General features: G+C 36.5%; 1 protein-coding gene across 1 annotated transcript in view; it reads right to left on the reverse strand.

Moving 5' to 3' along the window:
* Positions 1-26: 26 nt before the first annotated feature.
* Positions 27-21,113, reverse strand: part of NUFIP2 (nuclear FMR1 interacting protein 2) — a 22,331-nt gene continuing 1,244 nt past the window's right edge. Inside the window, exons 2-4 of the mRNA XM_024734874.1 lie at positions 15,437-17,161; positions 3,970-4,002; positions 27-2,194 (exon numbers count right to left, since the gene is read on the reverse strand). Coding sequence (XP_024590642.1) covers positions 2,142-2,194; positions 3,970-4,002; positions 15,437-17,161 — 1,811 coding nt within the window. The 3' untranslated portion in view covers positions 27-2,141. The remainder of the gene's footprint in view (positions 2,195-3,969; positions 4,003-15,436; positions 17,162-21,113) is intronic.

Consider the following 21,113-nt stretch of genomic DNA (forward strand, 5'->3'; position numbering starts at 1 on the left):
TAAAAAAAAAACACAAAAACACAGACTTCTTTCACTTCAGTATGTGGTATGATGCATTTTCCAGTTTGTTCAATGCTTTAAAGCTCAAGGATGCCTCTGCTTTCAATTGTACATGGGCCTGAAGCATCCTAGCTTTTGGCAAGCAGGCAGGAGACTCAACAAAAATCAAAATAGAACAAGGCAGACTAAATGCAGGGCACATCTGTAAACATATTATACATTTGCAAATTACAATATCTGTAAAAGTGATACAGTTTACAGGGGAAATGAAACTATCTGGAACTGGCCTACCACAAGTTTCTGAACCTGGACTGATACAATAAGTTATTATATATATATATTATGTATAAAAGTTTTGTTTACATCAAGTGGAATTGGCAATCCATGCTTATACTTTTAAAATCTAAGCAGGGCAGAAATCCAGACTATAAAGATATTTTCTCTACTCTATGCTGAGTCCAACAGCTTCTTTCACAAACTACTTGTTAAAAGCCTCAAATAATCAAAACAAGAAAACTCATCCATACTACAGTCGCTCAAAACTGGACATTTCTTAAGCAAAAGGGTTGAGCAGAAGTAGTTACTTTCTCCCCAAATACCCCTGGGGATCCAGTCTACTTTTATTAGAAGACTACATCTCTCTATATAAATGCCCTGCTATTTTAACCTGTATTTGACATACATGGATATACTAATTTCTATGTGTGTGTGACGCAATGCTATGTCAGGCCAGAGAACTTGTTTTTACGCCACTAACACCACCCAATCTTAAATTGGACCCTTAGTTTCTGCACACACAAAAAAATTTATTTTAGCATGCTATATACAAGCTGCAGTGCAACAGGATGGTAATGTGATGATAAGACAGGGCTAATGCTCTTCTCTGCCCAAAAGAAAATTTCCAGAATTTCACATTATTTTCTTTAAAAAACCCATTTGCTCTAGTATTAAAATATATTTATTAAGATATAATCAGAAGCTAATAAGCTCAAAAGTATAGTCTGAATGGAAACACACCTTCTATAGGCAGGGTTTATTACCTCCTCACTGGCTAAAAACATGAAGTTTCATAGTTTTCATGGACTTTTTTCTTCCCCCTTTAGATTATTTCTGAGAAATTAAAAGAGAATTTACAGAAAGGTACAGAAGTTTCTCTTCAGATGTTTGATGAAAAACAAGAAAAACAGCACATTTAGTGTTAGTGACAGAGAGCAAGTCCGGAGCACCTACAGTTGAAAAGCAGAATATATTTTTGCTCCCACTTACACAATTACATTAAAATATGGGCACAGGAGTATTTTTCCATATTAAATATCTAAAGCCAATTGTTTGTTCTGTAACTTTTCTTTAAATGACACTCATGGATTCTTTACTTATTAAAGTCCAATATGTAACCAAAGCCAAGTGAACTATGTACCACCAACTATTCCAGAACTGTAGAACTTCAATGCCCTCCCCTATCCCCACCCCACAAAAAAATAAAAGGAAAGAAAGAAAATATTTCCCCAACACCCCACAGAGGCTGCTTAACTCCTGGCAAGACATGCAAATCATATTCTCTAAAAAAATACACCCCTGCAAACTTCAAGGCATTTTATCCAGCATTCTCGCAGGGCTCATAGTATAACCAAAAGATCAAGGGAGGAGTGGGGAAAAATGTTGAATCATTCTGGGTTCCCCGTGATTAGTGTATCACTTTAGTCACAGAACAAGATACAGAGATCTTTTAAGTGGATTTGCCTTTCCAGTGGGTCATTTGTTGCCCAAGTTGGTGACAGCAGGAACTTTAGAACCACGCTTGTTAATAAGTCCATATTCATTAATCACTTGCATTCACACTTAAAAACGAAAACTAACAAAAGAAAAAAGAAAAAAAACTATTCAGTACCAGAGATTAAATAACCATGTGTAGTCTCTTGAAATAAATTTGATTCCTTAAGAAGTCTAATTACTTTCAGGTGCCTTTTTTTTAAATAACTATATATATATATGTATATATATATATATTTGTATATATTATCCTGTGATTCTACTTATGGTTCCTCTGCTGCGTTGAAGATCTAGGAGCATAAAAGCCTTGTGTCCCCCATGAACGGTGGCTCTAATGCTGCAGAAAGGTTACAAATAGGCAGTCTGGTCCTTCATTGATCTGGACTATCCATGGCTTCATTGTAAGTGATTATCCTTTTGGGATCTGGAGGGAAGTTTAAAAAATAAACACATAAATAAAAACAAAGTCTGAAATCCCCAAATGCCCATGTTCAAAAAACAAATCCCAAATAACCATCATCATGTAAACTCCTTTTATGAAAACACAATTTAAAGGCCATTTCCTCTTTGTATCAACACATGTGTGATTCACTTTTTCTCAAATAAATCCACCTCAATGGATTCCCAGCATAAAGGTCCTCGAGCCAGTGAAGGGCCTCAACACCTACACGTTAAGAGGGTTGAGTTCAATTAACCAGGACAATGTGTTTCTCCTGATTATAAAAGTAGCACATTTGAAAAAAGGAGACAAAGGTTAAGTCATCAATAATCCAATACTAAAGTAAACACTTAGATTTATTTTCTTTTGTTCTTCTCAGCAAAATGAAGTCAAAATTTATTTAAGAAATGTGGATTGTCTATTAAGGAACTGTTCAAGAAACACCTAGCACCAAAAATTTCAGGTTAAATTAAAGCAAAACTACCAGTTCAGTCCTAATTATTACTTATTTCTTCCCTCTAATTTCCCATAGCACCACCAGACTTTATTCTCAGCAACAGCAAAAACCTGTGTATATCCTAGGTTGAAGTATAAAACAGTCAGAATGTGTCTGGGCAAAGACTCCAGTGTTATTTTAAATTGCCATTATTTATCTGTATGCCCCCCTCTTCTGGAGAGCAATGTTTTTATTACATACTATGTCTATCTACCCTAAGAACTTTTTGAAGTACACATGCTTTAATGAAAATAAAACTTGTCAACCTAATAGAAAAGTATAAAGGCCTGAAAATAATATCGAAGAATTCAAGCTCACCTGAGGCTAAGAATCAATCTAACTTAGTCCAGAAACAATATCCTTTCTAGAACTCCAAGGGACATCCATTAGCAGCCTGCCAGGAAGGCAACGCTCAATTCTTAATAGTTAATAACCATTTTAGAGTAAAAAACAGGTAGGTCTACTTCTGCAGGGTATATTTTCTAGTCTATGTTTTAAATGTGTGTTTGAATAAGGAGGTACACAGAAAGCAATTCAAAATAATTTAAGAGCTTGCTAGTTATTTTCAGGTCATGGCTATGTTAGACAAAAAAGACCTGGCCTAAGAATAAGAGAGGATGGAAGAAGAAGCAATGTTGGAAAATCGGGGAATCTTACTTTCTAGTCCGGACACTTTCTAGTTTATATAGTAACCCCTCTGTGCCTCAGTTTCCTAATTTGTAGTAAGAAAACAGAATTTCTAATGCCTTCAAGTTCTGAAATTCTAGGACTTTCACATTCATCTGAAATTCACTTATTTTAACTAGCAAGGTGGATGGCAAGTGGGATCCAGCCCTGTAAGTGGGCTTAGAGGGCTCTGAAAGCCAAAATCTATTATTAGTGACTGACTCTCCAAACCAATACTCACTTTATTTCAGGTATCCCACAACTAACATATTTTATTGTATTTGGAAATAAAGCACTCAATAATTAAGATACGCAATTTTCAGTTTTTTGAAAATTCCAAATTATCCAGATGTGGATTATCCACTCCCTCTGCCCTCCTGCTACTCACATCTTGTTTACGGGAGTGAAGGAAGCTAATCTGCTATTCTGTAGATTTCTAACCTTCTTTGCAGAGAATATACAGCCCAAATAAGGTTTTTAAAACAGCTAATATTTTTATGAACTATGAATTTCAGTTCTTAGGCTACCATTTGTCTATCACACAAATACAGATAAAGACTGGCCATAAGGACATTTTAGGTAACCTAACCATTCTTACCTTGCTTCTGCAAATTCCAAACAGATTCCATTTCTGCAAAGAAGGAAAAAAAGGATTATTTTTATACACCAAGTTTTGTAGAGCAAAGTTTAAAGCTATGCTTTTCACTTTAAACCTAAAAAACCTAGATGGATTATTGCTGGGCTGGAGGTAGCGCTGGGTTCTATGAAACCCAGACAAAATATTCATATTTTCCTTTAATTCTTGAGAGTGTCATTGAGATGGCCTTAAATGTTGATTACAGAAAATCAATTATTACCTGAAATCAAATTGCCAAGAGAACAATCTGTCTGCACAAACAGTAAAGATATGCACATGCATGCTACAGATAAAATGATATTTTTGTAATAGCTCATTGTTATTAAAAAACACCAAGTATTTTTTGTCAACCCATCATCCTTCAACAAGGTGCCGACGTCTTTTGAATGAAGCATTCATCAAATTTAATTAAGCTTGACACTTAAAATGCCTTATTAAAATTTTACTTAACTCTGTGTTATAGGTAAGTAGTTCTCTCCTACAAACCCAACCTACTCTTCTTAACCCATAAGGTCAAAATGTCAATCCATACCTATTTATTAATAACAACACAACCCTTACCTGTTCCAATTCCATTCAAATGTGATCATTTACAATGTGCCTATTTTAGTATCTTAGAATAAGGGAAGTAGGTACATGACCAAACTGTAGTGACATACAGAGAGGGCAAGAAAAACTCTACCTGGAAGCATAAGAAAAAGCTTCACAGAAGGGATATTTGAAGGCTTGAGGAATAAGACAGTAGACGACTATTACACCACAAGAACCTAAGAACTGTTCCTTGAAAGGAGATTAATGTAAACAAAAACTACTTAGTAATAGGAATGACCTATAACTAACACTGAGAATAAGTGCTCTTCCACGGCCCTATAACTACCATTTTGAAAAGACAAAAAGGCGATTCTTATTCTGTATAACTGGACTGTCTGTAACTGTATTCTGTAATTTATCAGCAACCAATTATAGTTAAGGAAAAATAAAACTGGAGCTCATTAAGATCAGATACATCTGAACATGGGTTATAGTTAAGGTACAACATAATAGCTCCCCAGGGCTAAAAGGAAGTAAGTGTCTAGATCTAAAATTATTACTTTTTGTTTTATGTGAATGGATGGGGTCAGGGAATGGTAGAATCACATTCTCCCTGCCCCCACCCCATCAAACTCACTTCTAAAAAACCTGCTAAGATTTTTTGAAAATTTGTCAAAATTGCATGTTTGGAGTAATGGGTTAATTATTCAAAATGATCAAAGAATTACCCAGATAAAATCCCATTCAAGATATCACAGCGATTCCCTGATTAAACAAAGACTGGGAATAATGCACTGGTTGCCACTTGGTCCAAGAGCTTAGATGGATGCTATGGCCTTTAAATTGCTGAGCAGATGCCAATCTAAAGATTGGCAGGAAAATTCCCATCTCCTAGGAGGTCTAAGGAGAGAGAATTGCAACCAGTCTAATCTGGGGAAAAAAAGAAGATATATCAGGAAAGGAATTCTAGTCATGGCACTCACGTATCTATCACTTCAATATAATTTCTAATCCCACTAGTTTCAGGCAATTAGGAGTAGCTGCAATAGTCATTAGAGCTGTTATCTACAAACTTCTGGATCTCAGAATGGCTTACTTTAAGAAGTCCAAAGATAAGCCTTCCTTTGGTTGACCTCACTACAGAAAAAATTAATCCGACCACCTTTCCCCCTTTTAAAGTACAGAAATCTCCCATTTTGCAACAGATAAATTCCTGAGTTGTGTATACACATATTACTTGATGCTCATTATTTAAAGTCTGCTTAATGCAAAGATACATCTATATTTAGTTGTATGTTGTGAAAAGAAAAGAACAATAGAACTTTTCATTGTTATAGCCCGCCTATGCTATAACATTTTCCTTTCTCTTCCCAGCCTAAAACCTCAACCTGCCGCTGCCCCACCCTGTTTTTTTTGGTGGGGGGGCGGCGGGAGAAGGGCACTACATTCAAGAGTCACAGTAGCAGCATACTATTGTACTTCTAAAGCTGAGTAAACATACACATTTAGAATAAAGACAAAAATAACTTTGCAAACATCCCATTTCTTTAGTGGATTGAAGACATTTCCTTAGCTTCAACTAGGACATTCAGCTTTACATTCTACTCTAATAATTTTAAATTATTTCTGGCAAGAAAATTTTATTACCCTCAAATATGGGCTCTGGAGTAGTGAATTTGACTATGACTTCTGAGGAGGGAAAAGGGATGCTGACTTAGTTAAAAAATTAGTCATGGGCCAGCCTAGCTTCCAGCCAGGAAATCAGCATTATCTGCAGTGTTGTACTGAGAAATGAATGCAATTCCCCTTCCTGCTATTTAATATCAATTACTTCTATAACTAGTAGCAACTTGATCTCCTTGACTAGAATTTAATGTTTCCATGAAACTCCAAGTTAAGATGAAAAAGAAGGGGAAATAAATCAAATATTGTTTGCAGGATTATATGCCATGCTTCAACCACTCTAAAAAGACTAACAAGAAGCTAGTGACAGAGAATACATGGGAAATAACTGAATGACATTTTGCCCTCTTTTAGGTTACAGAAGTTTGGATTCAGACATTAAATATGAAATGAGTTTCTGTTTAACTTTATAACAAGAGAAGCTGAACAAGTATAAAGAAGCCTACAGAAGGCACCTTCAACTATACAGAATCATAACATAGCATAACATTAATCTTTTTAACACTGCCCTCTTCTACACGCATGCACTCACACACACACACACGTCTAACTTCCCAGTTCTTTTAAAACAGGAATCACATCACCCAATTATGTAAACAGTTATTGAGAAACAGCCACAGGGCCAAACTTGGTAGGCAATTTTGTCATGATTCTATCATTTAAACTACCACCACCCAAGTTTGAAATTTTACTGTATCAAAATTTTAAAAATTCAAATATTTAGTAATGCCACTCAAATGAATAAAATGTAACATTCAATTTTCTAAAGCAGACTACCTTCTATGTAGTTCCCCATCTCAAGGCTTCCTGTAGTAAATGTCCAATTACCTACAAGTTCTTAATTCCAAGTGGATTAAAAAGCACTACTTAGGGGATAGGGATATAGATGCAAAAACAGAAAGAAATGCTCTGCCTCTGTGAGCTTAGTAGAGTAGGTAGGTAGCTTTTCTAGGTAGAAGAAACATCAGCACAAACAAAGCTTGATGGTATTTTAAACAAGGTGTGCTAATTTAAAGCAGTCAGCCAACTGGGTTCTACATATCACTTGTTTTTGCAAATAAAGTTTTACTGGAACAGAGCCACGCCCACCGCTTTTGTGTACAAGGCTGAACCAATAACAACAGAGACTGGCTCACAAAGCCTAAAATATATACTATCTGGTCCTTTTATAAAACAAGTTTTCTGACCCAGGCTTTAGCAGTCACAGGTAATTTAGTAAGTCAATAAGAGGAAAAGATTTAGACAAAGAACAACACTATTCAGGGAACAAAGCTGAAAGTCATCAAGAAGGAAAGATTTAGACAAAGAAAGATGCCTTTTTGCTATTTTGGGGAAAGAGCACAAAGCATTCATAAAGAAAAGTTTGTTATTTAATTACATCGGTGAAGGGAACTTACTGAAGAAATATGAGGTTATTAACTAAATATTAGGAATGATTCCTCAAGGCAGCTGAAGAGAATGGATGAAATGACAATACAGAAAAAGAGCCCAGTAAATGTTACTGCAGAAGTAAAGAATTTAGGACAGTTGTATTAGAGATAGAAAAGAATGGAGATGTTAGAGAGGATCCACATAAACCTAACGATAAGGGTTGTATTTGTATTGTATGTTAATTCACTGAGAGGGAAGGCAAGAAAGAAAGAGCAAGTTTTGGGAAAAAAATGAATTCAGTTTTACAAACACAGAATTGGTGTGATGTTGAATTGAATATACGTGGTCTGAACTCAGCATAAAAGCAGCTGAAGAAGTCTTAAGCTTAATTCACAGCAACAGAATTAAATGAGATTACCCAGGAGTTCAAAAGCATGAAAAGGGGACTGAAGGAGCACCAACATTTGAGAAAAAGAGAATGATACCAGGAAGGTTATATCAAACATACAGGAAGTAGGAAGAGTGGGTAGAGTTAAGGAAATGGAAACTAGAGAATTCAGGGAGGGAGTGTTCAACTACTGCAACTCTTACCCAAAGTTAAGACATCTGTAACTTTCTAGTTACCTATCTATCCCCTTTTCTCTAGCCCAGTGCCACCGCCCTGGTTCAAGCAGTGGTATCCTATGCACATTTCTGAAGTTGTCTTTTAACTGCTCTCTTATGCAGTTAACTGAGCCTCACTTTCTATTTTCTACACCATGGTTATAATTCTCTTCCTTTAAAAATATAAATCTGAAAGTGACCACACTGCTCAAAACATTTCAATGGATTCCCACTTGCCTACATGGAGACTGGTTCTGTGTATGTCTCATATAAAATTTATTTGTAGGGCGTCCTTGGTGACGCAGTGGTTAAGACTCTGCCTGCCAATGCAGGGGACGCAGGTTCAAGCCCTGGTCCGGGAAGATCCCACATGCCACGGAGCAACTAAGCCCATGTGCCACAACTACTGACCCCGCGCTATATAGAGCCCGTGAGCCACAACTACTTAAGCCTGCACCTAGAGCTGGTGCTCCGCAACAAGTGAAGTCACTGTAATGAGAAGCCCGCGCACCGCGACAAAGAGAAGCCCCTGCTCTCTGCAACTAGAGAAAGCCCACACGCAGCAACAAAGACCCAAAGCAGCCAAAAATAAGAAATGAAATAAAAAATAAATTTATTTCTAGCATTTGACACAGTGGCTGACACATTAATAAATAAATTCAATGACTAAGTTAAAGATTTAACTTGCACCATTCACCTTCCTTGAAAAAAACTGAATTTCTTCTTCAAACACTATTTCACTTCCACCTAAAATATTCTGACTCTCCTTCTACAAATAAATAAGCCAACGTTCACTTCTTTTTTGAATCCTGACTACCCTCATCCCCTGACCCCACCCACTCACCTTAGCAGTTTCTCTATATTCTAAATGCATTTTTCTATAGAGTAATCACACTAGTAATAAATTTCTTTCCATGTGTTTCCCCATCAGACTGAGTTCCTTAATAACATGAACCCTCTCTTTTCATCTGCTTATCACCACACACAGTGCTTGACATAGTAAATAAATATTGATTTGAACCGAATACTACTCATAAATCTATCAAGGAAGTAATAATATAGAAAAGTAGTTTTAGGTAGACCCATTTGAAACTGCTATTATTCAACCTGTTTTGACCTACAAAAACAGCAATTTCGTATGGTTCAACCAAATAGATTAATCTTCTAATTCTAAAATCCTTCAAAGAAAAAGACTGAAGAGGGTTAAAGCTGACTAAAAGCTTAACTGTTTGCCTTTAAAACTGAAAGATACTACTGTCCCAGTTTAATAGAACATTTAAAAAAAATCATTTATAAACATTTTAAGAAGCACGTAATGGCTCCCCACAAAAAGAAATCATATATAAGGCAAAACAAGCTGATTCTCACAAATGAGAACCCCCAGATCAATTTATCAGTAATCATGCCTTCCAACCCCTTATTAAGACATTTTAGATCAATTTCTGTAAAATTCTGCAAGGGTGGTGGCATAAATTTAAATTCTGCTTTTTCTCTAGTTTAGATTTACCTGTCTTTTGATGATTTCTGGCTATCCCAACACTGTGTTTTGCTATCCTGACTTCCTCCTTCTCAATCAGTCACTGTACCTACCTACCTATTCTTTTGCTTGTCAGAAATTTCTCCCCACCCTTTTCTTTTTCTTTTCATTTTGACTATACCCATAAAGAAATACTGTACATTTTCAGGTAAAGTTGATTAAGGTAGTTGTTAAGTCACCACCTTTTCAGTAGATGCTTAATGAACTACTCTTCACTGTACCAATCTCAATCCTACATTCCCAATTTGGAGCAACACCAACAGACAACAGAATTGTCTGGACAACCTCTAAATACACACAATCGAAACTTGGAGCACTTATTCTATTCCAGATTACTTTTAAAGGTTAAATATCAAATTCAAGTTGCTTACAATGAAACTGCTACTGCTGTGATAGTAATAGACAATTTCTGTTTTTATAGCATGGGTGATTACTTCCCTCAGGACTTCAGCTAATGAAATCTAGGGGTTAAATTTTAGCTTCTATTAAATTCCTTACAAGTTACCTTCCAGATTAGTAGCAAATTACTGTACTCATAAAGCAGAATTAATGAGAAATCAAGTACCCAGTATGGATGTTAAAATGCAAAGTCACTGGGAAAAAAGGATCTTACACAATTATTAAGAATTCCTTGTCACATACGTTCCTATATGTCCCATATTACAGAGAGGGGGAAAAAAGGACTCTTCCCAAATATAGGATATTCAGCTAGGACTGAAACCAAATTCAAATCTGCAGGCACCTATTAATAAGATTATTAGAAAGATAGCTTTGATGGCACAATTATGGAGCAAATGCAATACAGTGAAAAGGCTTATTAAGCACTGTGTTAACGGGAGAAAATTTAATATTCAGATCTTTTTGTGAACAAATATATAAACTGTATGTATAGTTCCCATCAGTTTTACGGATCAATTTAATTAACCATAACTTGCCTCCTCAATATCCTGTTTCCCTTGGGAGATTGGGATTGACATATATACACTAATATGTATAAAATAATAAGAACCTGCTGTATAAAAAAATACATAAAAAATTTTTTAAAATCCTGTTTCCCATTAGAAATAGAAATATTTATCAGTTCCCTCTTGCCCTTACCCAATCTAAAAACTTTAAAAAAATAAATGTTTGTTCATTTTTGGATGAATAATACATTCACATGACTGCAAATACAAAGGGGAAATCTTTGTTACTTCTCTGCCGGGACTATTCCAAGAGTCTAATCTTTTACTTCTAGTCACCAGAAAAATGGCTTCTAATCGACTCTACAAATTGGTGCCACATTAATCTACCCGAACAGAGATCTACAAGTCAATTGTTTAATACCAACCCAGTTTTTACAGCAGTTGAGTACAATCTGGTAACACAAAACAAAGGCTGATATACTTATTTTATAAAATTAGAAAACCCAGGCCTAAAAATAAATGATTTGCCCAAGTACATAGGAATTAGGAATAGCATTAAAACCCCTGTCTTTTGTCAGTTTAAATTACTTCCATTCTACCAGCCTATCTCCCTGATATTCAGTGGCTCCCCCTGCCTCCAGATGGAAATTAAAAACCTCCATGATCTGGCAGCAATTTACCTTCCTTCTCTTTTATATCCCCTCACCACATCCAAAATGGATATCTTCCTACCTTACTTGTTTTCCAACTTTTCTGTTCTTTATCTTTCTGTTCTCTGTATTTCCATTAAGTCAAAAATCTTACCCCCATCCATCAAAATCCAGTTTAAATGCCACTGCCTCCAGGAAAACATACTCTGCATTTACTCTTCCTACCTTTACTCCAGTAAGAAGCTCTCTCTCCCCCAACTAAAATCTCTTATTTTTATCCTTCTTATGACATTTAAAATCCTTGCCTTAAAACTTGTTTATTGTTTTCTCCTCTACTGAAGTTCTTTAAAGGAAAAGACTCATCCTGTGAAAGCAAGTCTTCCACAACTAGGCCTATGGGAGGTACAACATTAAGAGGAAAACAAATTATTGCACAACTCCTTAGAAGTACAGAAAACTGTGACAGAAAAGAAAAAAAAAAAAGAATTAAGCTGAGGAAAGTTCTCTATAGACCTAGAGTCCCAATCCTAGTCGGCAATTAGAACCACCCAGTGAGTTAAAAATTTTTTTCAATCCAGGACCCAACTCGAGTGGATCAAACCACTTATGCCAATAACCTGCCACCTGTGGAGGTAATACACAATTTTTTTAAAATTTCATGCAATAGCCTAGAGCTGCCTTAGGAATATTTTACACTAGACAGCTTTCATTTTGACTCACCCCATCAAAAATTAAATCTTACACTATTTATCTCCCCTGCGTCTCTATGTGCTGGGTAAATTTTATCAAATCAAATTATTTAATGAATACTCCAAAATGTCAGCATTTTGAATGCTTAATATCCTTTAGTGTAGTGTTAGCCAGGCAAGATAAATTAACTGGTTTAAATTAACACATTAACCACACAACTCACACCAATCAATGTTACTTCTTGGCTTCAAATGACTTTAGACCATTTCAAAACTAAAGATATCACCTCAGAAAGTTAGGATCTAGTATTCTAAGCCTTTGACAACAAATCAAAGAGTTCTACTAACTAAGCATTCTGAGTAATTACTTTGAAGGTGGCAATGGTTATATGTCTTGGGTATGTGCATTAAAAGCCATCACTCTAACATACTCAAAGTATCAATGAGTAAAATGCTGATACCTGGAATTTGCTTTTAAAAACTCCTAAGAGTGTGGAGGTGGGTAGATGAAATAAGAATGACAATGTTTTCTAAATGTTCAAGCTAGATGATGGGCACATTGGGGTTCACTGTACTATTTGGCTCCATTTTTAAATATACATAAATATATTTATATACTTATATATACTTAAGTTTTTCATAATCAATTAAAAAATTATCACTTTAAAGTTTTAATTCAAGTGTCACTTGAGATAAATAGGAGAAGAGGACCTACCTCTTAACTTAAATACTGGTACTGCTATGTCATGGTACAATATTCCCCCCAAAACCACAAAGATTAACAGTCTTATTTCTTAAGAAAAGTTAGTAGCATATTTATATCAAAAGCTGTAAGAAAAATCCCAAGAACAAGAATTCCCATCAATTCCTTTTTTATGCCTCACTGTATCTTCATTTCACATCCCTCAACTAAACATTCAGATTTTTAAAATCTGCAGTAACTAATGTTTCAGACCACAGGTAATTAATATTTAATCTAAAAAATGTGCCATTCCTGTCGAACTGACATAATGCACCCTCCTACCTACTATTTCCAAATAAAGTTGCTGAAGGGCTTATTTTTGAAGTTAGGAAGTATGCACAGAACTTCCAATTCTAACGTCATTCAACTTACTCAGTACTAGTTTACTTTTGAACATTTAAAGGTCATACTAAAGGATCAAGAAAATAATACAAGTGCTCTTTCAAAGGATAGTCCAATAAGCCCCACTGATTACTGCCTCTTTTAGAATTTTAGAACACTTGAAAAAAGGGCAAGCCTTCCTTTAAGAAAAAGATCTTCATATCTTCAAAAGGTTGTGACCAAAACAAATTCAAATAAAAGAAAAATTAGTGACCTAATGGATTTGGTAGGAATTCAAAGAACCTGCCACTTTGGGACCTAACTGAACTGAATATTACCTGTTTGTTCTAGGGAGGAAAAAAAAAAAAAATCAATACCAATTTCATCTCAATAATGTCCAACTACAAAACTCAAACCGATGCACTTTACTAAAGCAAATCTTTCAGTTACATCAGCAAAAGTAAGTACAACTGCATCCAGGTAGGGGTATTTAGCTTATCTAAATACCATGGATTTCATAGTTAGTTAGCCCATCTATAGGACAAGTGCATACACAGAATACCTAAGAATAAACAGGAGTTAATACTGCCATTTTAAAAGGCCTGCATTTCTCCATAATAAACATCATACATAACACCAACAACCAAGCTCCCAATGGAACAACTTGTCCCAGAATTTTTCCAGGTTGTGGGAGAACATAACACAACCAGATATCTTCTCAGGCTCACACAACCACCACCAGTATAAAGTAAAGATTTTCCAAGTACAGCGGTCTCTGGAGGGCAGATGGCACAGAAAATATCAAAAACACCCAACTCCCCTGGCAGAATTTAACATATAATTAACCAATATCTTAAGAAACTAAGTATTTCTTTTTTACCCTAACTTTCCTAAAAACATCCAGCTCTTGATTAACACGTATTCACTTCCGAAGAGCAGTGCTGGAGAAAAGTGTAAACAGGTAATTTTATCTGCCAGGATTTCTACTCCTAAACTCCCAGAAGGCAATTCTACTATTTACTCCTATTTTTTAAAGGAAGAAAAATTTAAAAGGATATCTGCTTATTTTACTAAATGTCTTACAATCTGCAGCTAAAGTATGGAGACTAGGTAATTTGCTTAGAAGTCACATAAATAGCTTTGTTATGCATCTATGAGGCAGTGATTCTTCCAGGGAGAATATGGTAATTACCTTATCCCTATTATCTGATATGCTATCTCTTCCCTGCAGTTGCAAATCATTGCCTAAATGAGCTACTGTTAAAAATGGGACTGTGCAGTATATATTACGCGTGTGCATGCACGCATGGGGTATGGATTTCTGTTAGGGGAGGTAGAGAAGGAAAACTGAAAACCACTGTTCTCCAAAGCACAGAGATACTTGTAACATCATTTGTAAACATCATTCATGAAACAAAAAACATTGTTTTAAGTGGGAGTTTGGGATTAGCATATGCAAATTGGTATATATAGAATGGATAAACAACAAGGTCCTGCTGTATAGCACAGGGAACTATATACTCAATATCCTGTGATAAGCCACATTGGAAAAGAATATGAAAAACAATGTATATATGTATAACTGAGTCACGTTGCTGTACAGCAGTAATTAACACAACACTGTAATTCAACTATACTTCAATAAAAAATAAATTTTAAAAAACGGCTACAAAAATACTGCAAAAACAAACAAACCAAAAGAACATTATTTTAAGGATTTAAATGTTATGCCAAATAGCAAATTTTTCCTTAAGACACAAATAAGCCTTACCCTAAGAAGGTTATTAACATGGAGCTTGAAAGATATCTGGTTCTTTTTTAACATGGGCTTTGGGGCTGTGACAGGTGCAGACTCCCAAGAGCCTGGTCCATACAATGATGATTGTACCTGCCATTGTAGTTTGATTATTTTCTAGTTACCTTTTAGCACCCGTTATTCCTTCTTATAAGAGAAAAAATTAGTTGACACTCCACCTTTTTGGACTCTACCAAAACACTGCTCCTACTCATTTTAAGCAAATTAGAACAAACAAGTGAGCTCACTAATAAAGCAGCATATGATATAAAAAGCAAAGGAGAGGCAACACCTGTTCAAAGAAAAAATTTAATATTCCTTGAACAAAAGGCAGGAGGTCAATTATCCTTGTCTATATAAAAAGAAACACTTTTAAGTTGGAAAAGTGAACACTCCTTCTAAACTTTAACCATACTGTTTTCAAAGACCCTGAATTAGAGTCTGATATCAGCTGCTTATCAACATTGTTATTCTCAACTAAGCTCTGGAATTCTTGTAGAATCTCATAGTAGCTTCCAAATTTCACTCTTTAATACAACAGGCAATAAATGTATATTAAAATGACCAGTAAGAACCTTCATATAGGAAACAAATAAGTTACCTTTAGTGTGATATACAATAGCAGCCCTCAGGTCAAAAGAACCCCAGCTATCATTCCTTTCTAGGCCTCTCTGGTATCTCTGTTCTTTGGCGGAGCCTAACAAAGTGTTCGTAGGAGACGCCAGAGGATTTTGATTTTCTATCTCATAGTCCTTTGAGAGAAACACTAAAGCACCTTGACTACTGGTGTCTGCTTTTTGCAGGTCACCTATATGACTGGGTTCCAAGGATAAGGCTCCACTCTCACTAGTAGTCCCAGATTTTAGAATGCTACCCAGAACTTGAGGACTAGTCCGTTTTTCCAGCTCATAAGCCTTGGGAAACACAGGATGCTCAGTTCCTGAGGGGATTATTTCAGCACCCTGTGAAACCAAAGTGGCAGGATATTCCCCTTGAAATGTCACCTCCATCACTTTATGATCTGATGATTTCCCAGTAACAGTCTCAGGGCCAGCACTGGGCTCATTGATAAATGATAAACCCCACTGATTCTGGAAGATATCCCCCAGGTTTTGCTGATCTGTCTGAGAGGGTAGATCCACTTGTGCTGTGCTCAACAGCACAGTTTGCATATTTGAAGGGTAGATAAAAAGGCTGGACTTAATTTGTTCAACAGCTGCTGAAGTCAGACTCATGTCTTGGAGAACTGAATCAGTCCCAGAAGAGATGGGTGTTAGAGTATTAGCAGCAGTAGTTAGCAGTGGCTGACCCCCAGGAGAATACACACTTGCATCAGTCCCTGCTAAAACTGGCCCATTAGAGAAGCTGGCCGAAGTAACAGATTTCAGCGCTGACATAGGGACCTGGGATAATCGACTTGAAGATTGGGTCTGAGTTTCCCCAGTAGATGACGAAGAGGATGAAGATGAAGATGGTGACACGGAAGAGTTCTGTACAGTTTTGTTGAGGTTTTCCTTAACTTTGCTTGCATAACTTATTTTAGGAACTATTTTAGCACTGCTATTGTCCACTGGAAAAACTGGGGGTGGTTTAAATAGGGTCCACGAGTCCTCTTTGGAGGCAACAGCAGAAGTATGCTTTCCTTTGGGCCGATCATCAAACTTTTTGCTGCTCACACCAGGCTTAATATCAGAGCTTTTCCTCAGCATATCACCCACAGCAGGTTTTCCTCGACTTGGTCCTCCCGGCCCAGTTTCATACTTCCAAATGGGCTTTGAACCATCTACTCGATTTCCCTTTTGTTCACTGTAGTCAGGCTTGAAAGTTTCAAGTCCCTGTTTTAAGGTTGGGACATTGGTCTCTTGTTGCATTATTTTGTCCTGCACTAAATTAAGGTTTTCACAACCCTTGGCACTATTGCGCCTAGCTTTCCTTTTTTTAGGAGTGGTATATCCGCTCTCAGATCCACTACCATCATTATCTGCTCCTTTGCCCATATAACCATTAGCAATATAGCCAGAATTATTTGTTACAACACCATTTGGAATTGCTACGGTATCAGTCTTGTCTACAGATTGGTTCTCTCCGGATTTATTTTCATAAGACTTCCCATTCTTTTTGTCCATACTGTTTTTCTGAATGAAATTCCTGGTTTTAATTCCTGCTTTCCCAAAGGTGCTGGACTTTACAGTCTGCTTCAGATTAGTGTCTACAACTTGTTGGTTGCCATTGAGGACCCTGGAAATAGGGTTGGTGGCTTCATCAGAACCCAGGTTCTTTAAAGATATTTCTCTTTCTCCAGCATTACCATTTAGTTCACCATAGCCTAGGGAAAAAAAGGTTAAAAAAATTACAATATGTACATAACACTTAACAACTATTCATTTACAACGTACTAGACACTTTGACTTCAGCTTTATGTTATTATTTCATTACTCTATGAGAAAACACTTGTTAGTCCCATTTCACAGATTAGGAAGTTTACTAAGCAAGAGACAGAACTGACCTGGTATCAAACCAGAGTCTAAGGTCAGAAAGAAGATGACATCTTAAGCATAATATCTCTCACCTAACAGGATCAACCTTCCCATCATTCTCACAAGGCTGTTATAAAATTTCCTTTATAGGGACTTCCCTGGTGGTCCAGGGGTTAAGACTCCATGCTCCCAATGCAAGGGGCCCAGGTTCAATCCCTGGTGGGGGAACTAAGATCCCACATACCATAACTAAACGCTGCGTGCTGCAACGAAGACCCAGTGCAGCCTAAATAAATAAATAAACAATTTAAATATAAACAAATAAGTAAATAAAAGTTTTTTACAATTAAGAACAGAGCTACCTTCTGGGAAAAATCAAGTTATACTGATACAGTAAATCTAAGTATTACAACAAAATTAAAGATTCCACTTCTATGAAACCATAAATGGCTGGTGGTCACCATAAGCAGTTCCTATTGCATTCTGTGAAACAAAAATCTAACACTTGTGAACTTTTTCAAAAGTGGTCTTGGGCTTCCCTGGTGGCGCAGTGGTTAAGAGTCCGCCCGCTGATGCAGGGGACACGGGTTCGTGCCCCGGTCTGGGAAGATCCCACATGCCACGGAGCGGCTAGGCCCGTGAGCCATGGCCGCTGAGCCTGCGCACCCGGAGCCTGTGCTCCACAACAGGAGAGGCCACAACAGTGAGAGGCCCATGTACCGCAAAAAAAAAAAAAGTGGTCTTAAATTCATTGACACTTCCCAGACATTAAATCATACTACTACTGTATGAAACCCAAGCACCTATGTACTAACTCTTATAGATACATTTTCTTCATTTTATATTTGGGTAAACAGACTCTCAGAGAAATTAAGGGACTTGCCCAAGTCACAAAGTGGAAGAACTGGAAAGCTGAACTCCAGTCTGTCTGGAACATGGTTTCCCATCACTGTCATACTGCCTAACCAAATGATTCAGTTAAGATACTAACAAAACTACAATGAAAGTTATCTAACTTGAAAAAGTGTTATGGTATTCAAATCTAATTTAAGAACTTCAGTCACCAGAATCAGCTTATTACTATAGGTGATTCAGCCGGGTCAACAACTTTTCTCACTTCCTTACTAGTAAAATAGCGTTACAACTTATCTACCTTACTGTGAAATGTTCCCTAAAGCATCTTGAGGTCAAGTCATTAGAAAGAGATACATGATCCAAGAGAAGGATGGATAAAGACACACACTCACACTCATTTAAGGCAGCTTTTCAGGGGGTGGGGGGGAAATCCAATAGTATTTAGTGTTCCTAGTATTTAGTATTCCAAAAGGAATAAATAATTTGTCACTCTCATTCATTCTCTTGGGCCTTTAGCCTGTCAAGGCTAAAAGGCACATGAGCTTGTATATTCTTGTTTTGAGATTTGTTTTAATTTCCAACATGGTAAATATCAATAGACATAATCCACATCAAAAGCTCTTTGTATACTTTAAGAGTATAAGGGACACTAAGATTTTTTCTAAGGCCTGAGATCCATTGTTTTAAAAGAACTTGATGTGAAACAGAACAAACTGAGAAGATTCACAACACTGTTTACTATAATTTTAAGTCACTCCACATCAGAGAAATGAGCAAATTATATTATATAAACTTTCAGGAAATAACTTAACATACTTAAGGCATAATCATTCTTGAGATATAGTGGCACAGAACTTGTTTCATGAGAGAATATATTTTGTAGAAGTTCTTAACTTCTGTAAAGGTACATTTTATTTTTTGGCTGGCTAAAAAAGCTATGATTAGCCAATCAAATCAAACTTTTGGTGGAAAAATTCTATGAAACAGCAGAGATCACTGCTTAGGATGTTTTCTAAAAGGTTCTTATTTTTCTCCAGAAAAGCAGAAATTTCGACAGAGACTCTCAACATTTTTTAACAGATACAAGTTTACCGGTGCACAACTCTAGACCAATGAGAACTATATATACCATTTAACATACTAACAGGCTAAAACAAAGGCTTGTACCGTTGGGCCAATTAGTCATAACTTTTCAGATCTCAAACATAAGCAGTCTTAAACACAAAAATAAATAAATAATCCAAAGTCCAAACTAGTTGGACCAAAGCCAAGACTTTAAAATAAAATTTTTCCTATTTAGTGGCTCTGATATCAGAAATCACCAACTTAAAAACCACCCAGAAGCCACTATACTTCTGCCCCCCAAGTTTTAACGACAAAAAATATTTCTCATTTAACCATATAAAAATTTTCCCATGGCAACTTTGTTGGTTGCAAAAAGTCTGCCGAAGAGACATTTTCTTTTAAAAAGTTAGGTACTGAAAGAAAATGTAAACACTATAGAATTACTGAGAGAAATCAAAAGTCTCCAAGTGTTTTTATTATTTAGGGTTGCCATGCTAAAGCACCTAACCCTACTTCAAAAGGACTCAGCAGAACTGGAGTTCTGATAAATCTAGCTTTTGGATTAGTATCTGAAATTACCGAATGAATTTGCATTTGTCCCTCTCTTGCTCCCTCTTCTGGATAAAGAAAAATTGTTACTCTTTACAGGTTTATGGGTAATGGGTCATAAAAGCCCACCTCGACACGTTACAGACACATTTCAAAAATCCTCACAAGTTTTCTTAATAAATTAGCACTATGCATGCTGAAGCAACAGTGGTGTGACCAGGCCACACAAGAAGAGCTGCTCACCCCAATTGTTTACATTCTCTCAGAACTGCTAAACCCAGTTTCCCCTATTTATTCCCTTTCAGGACAAGACAAACTATTATAATTTGAAGGATGCCACCTTGAATGGTTCAGGGGTTGCCCCCATAAGTAGAGAGGAGTCCTGCAGGAGTATATTAATACCTGACAGACAAAACTGAATTTTCCAATCTGAACTGTAATACTGCCTTGTAGTCCAAGTAACCATAGTAAGATTTTTTCCCCCTGAAGTTGAAAAAAACCTAACGTTAAAAAGATCTAGTATTATATAGTTTCTAACAGTTTTTAAACTGTTCCAAATCCTTAGGATTACTCAACAAATTTAATGTTCATTTCTACTGCACACCATCAGTCCCTACCACCCCCCAAAATGGAAAAGCTGACATTCCAATTTCACTCTTCAAGTACTATTAAATCTGCAATAGAAAAGCAGTTTTTCTCCAGTTCTCAGTAACTGCTTATATCAAATTTGACACGCAGGATTTAACATTCATTCTCCTACCGTTTCAACTTATAAAGAACCATTATTTTTTTTAATCTGCGTGGTTATAAACTTTTAAGTTCATTTCTTTTCAAATGTTTTCTAAAATGACTTTTGCCCTCAATTTAACATTTGTTAAAAAGAAGAGTTTGGGGATCCATATCGGTTTTAAAATCGGAAAACACCTTTCCTTTCTAACATGGAAAAAAAAGTCTCCTCCCAGGCAAGATGGTAGTGCACCAACCTCATGGATGAGCCACCTCGGTTCACCCTTAAGGGCAAGAAAAAGGGGTCAAAAAAACGTCGCCCTCTCTACCATTCAATCAAACATCTCTCTAATCTCTCTCCTCAAAACCTCTGCCCAAGCCCGGAAAATAAATGTTGGGGTGGTTGGAGAGAGATAGAACAAGATTTTTTTTGTAAAAATGAGGTGCTAGAAGGAAAGGGCCCAAGTGAAAGCCTGAGAGGCGGAGTCGTGAGCGAACCTGGCAGGAGACGAGGTTCCTGTGGCAGAGAAACTCGTGACCGGGGAGCCTGGTTCCCGCTGGGTACCCCACCCGGTCTTCAGGCACCGCCTCTACCCAAAATGTATC

Source organism: Neophocaena asiaeorientalis, unplaced genomic scaffold, assembly GCF_003031525.2.
Source record: "Neophocaena asiaeorientalis asiaeorientalis breed wild unplaced genomic scaffold, Neophocaena_asiaeorientalis_V1.1 scaffold129, whole genome shotgun sequence".
Classification (NCBI taxonomy): Eukaryota; Metazoa; Chordata; class Mammalia; order Artiodactyla; family Phocoenidae; genus Neophocaena; species Neophocaena asiaeorientalis.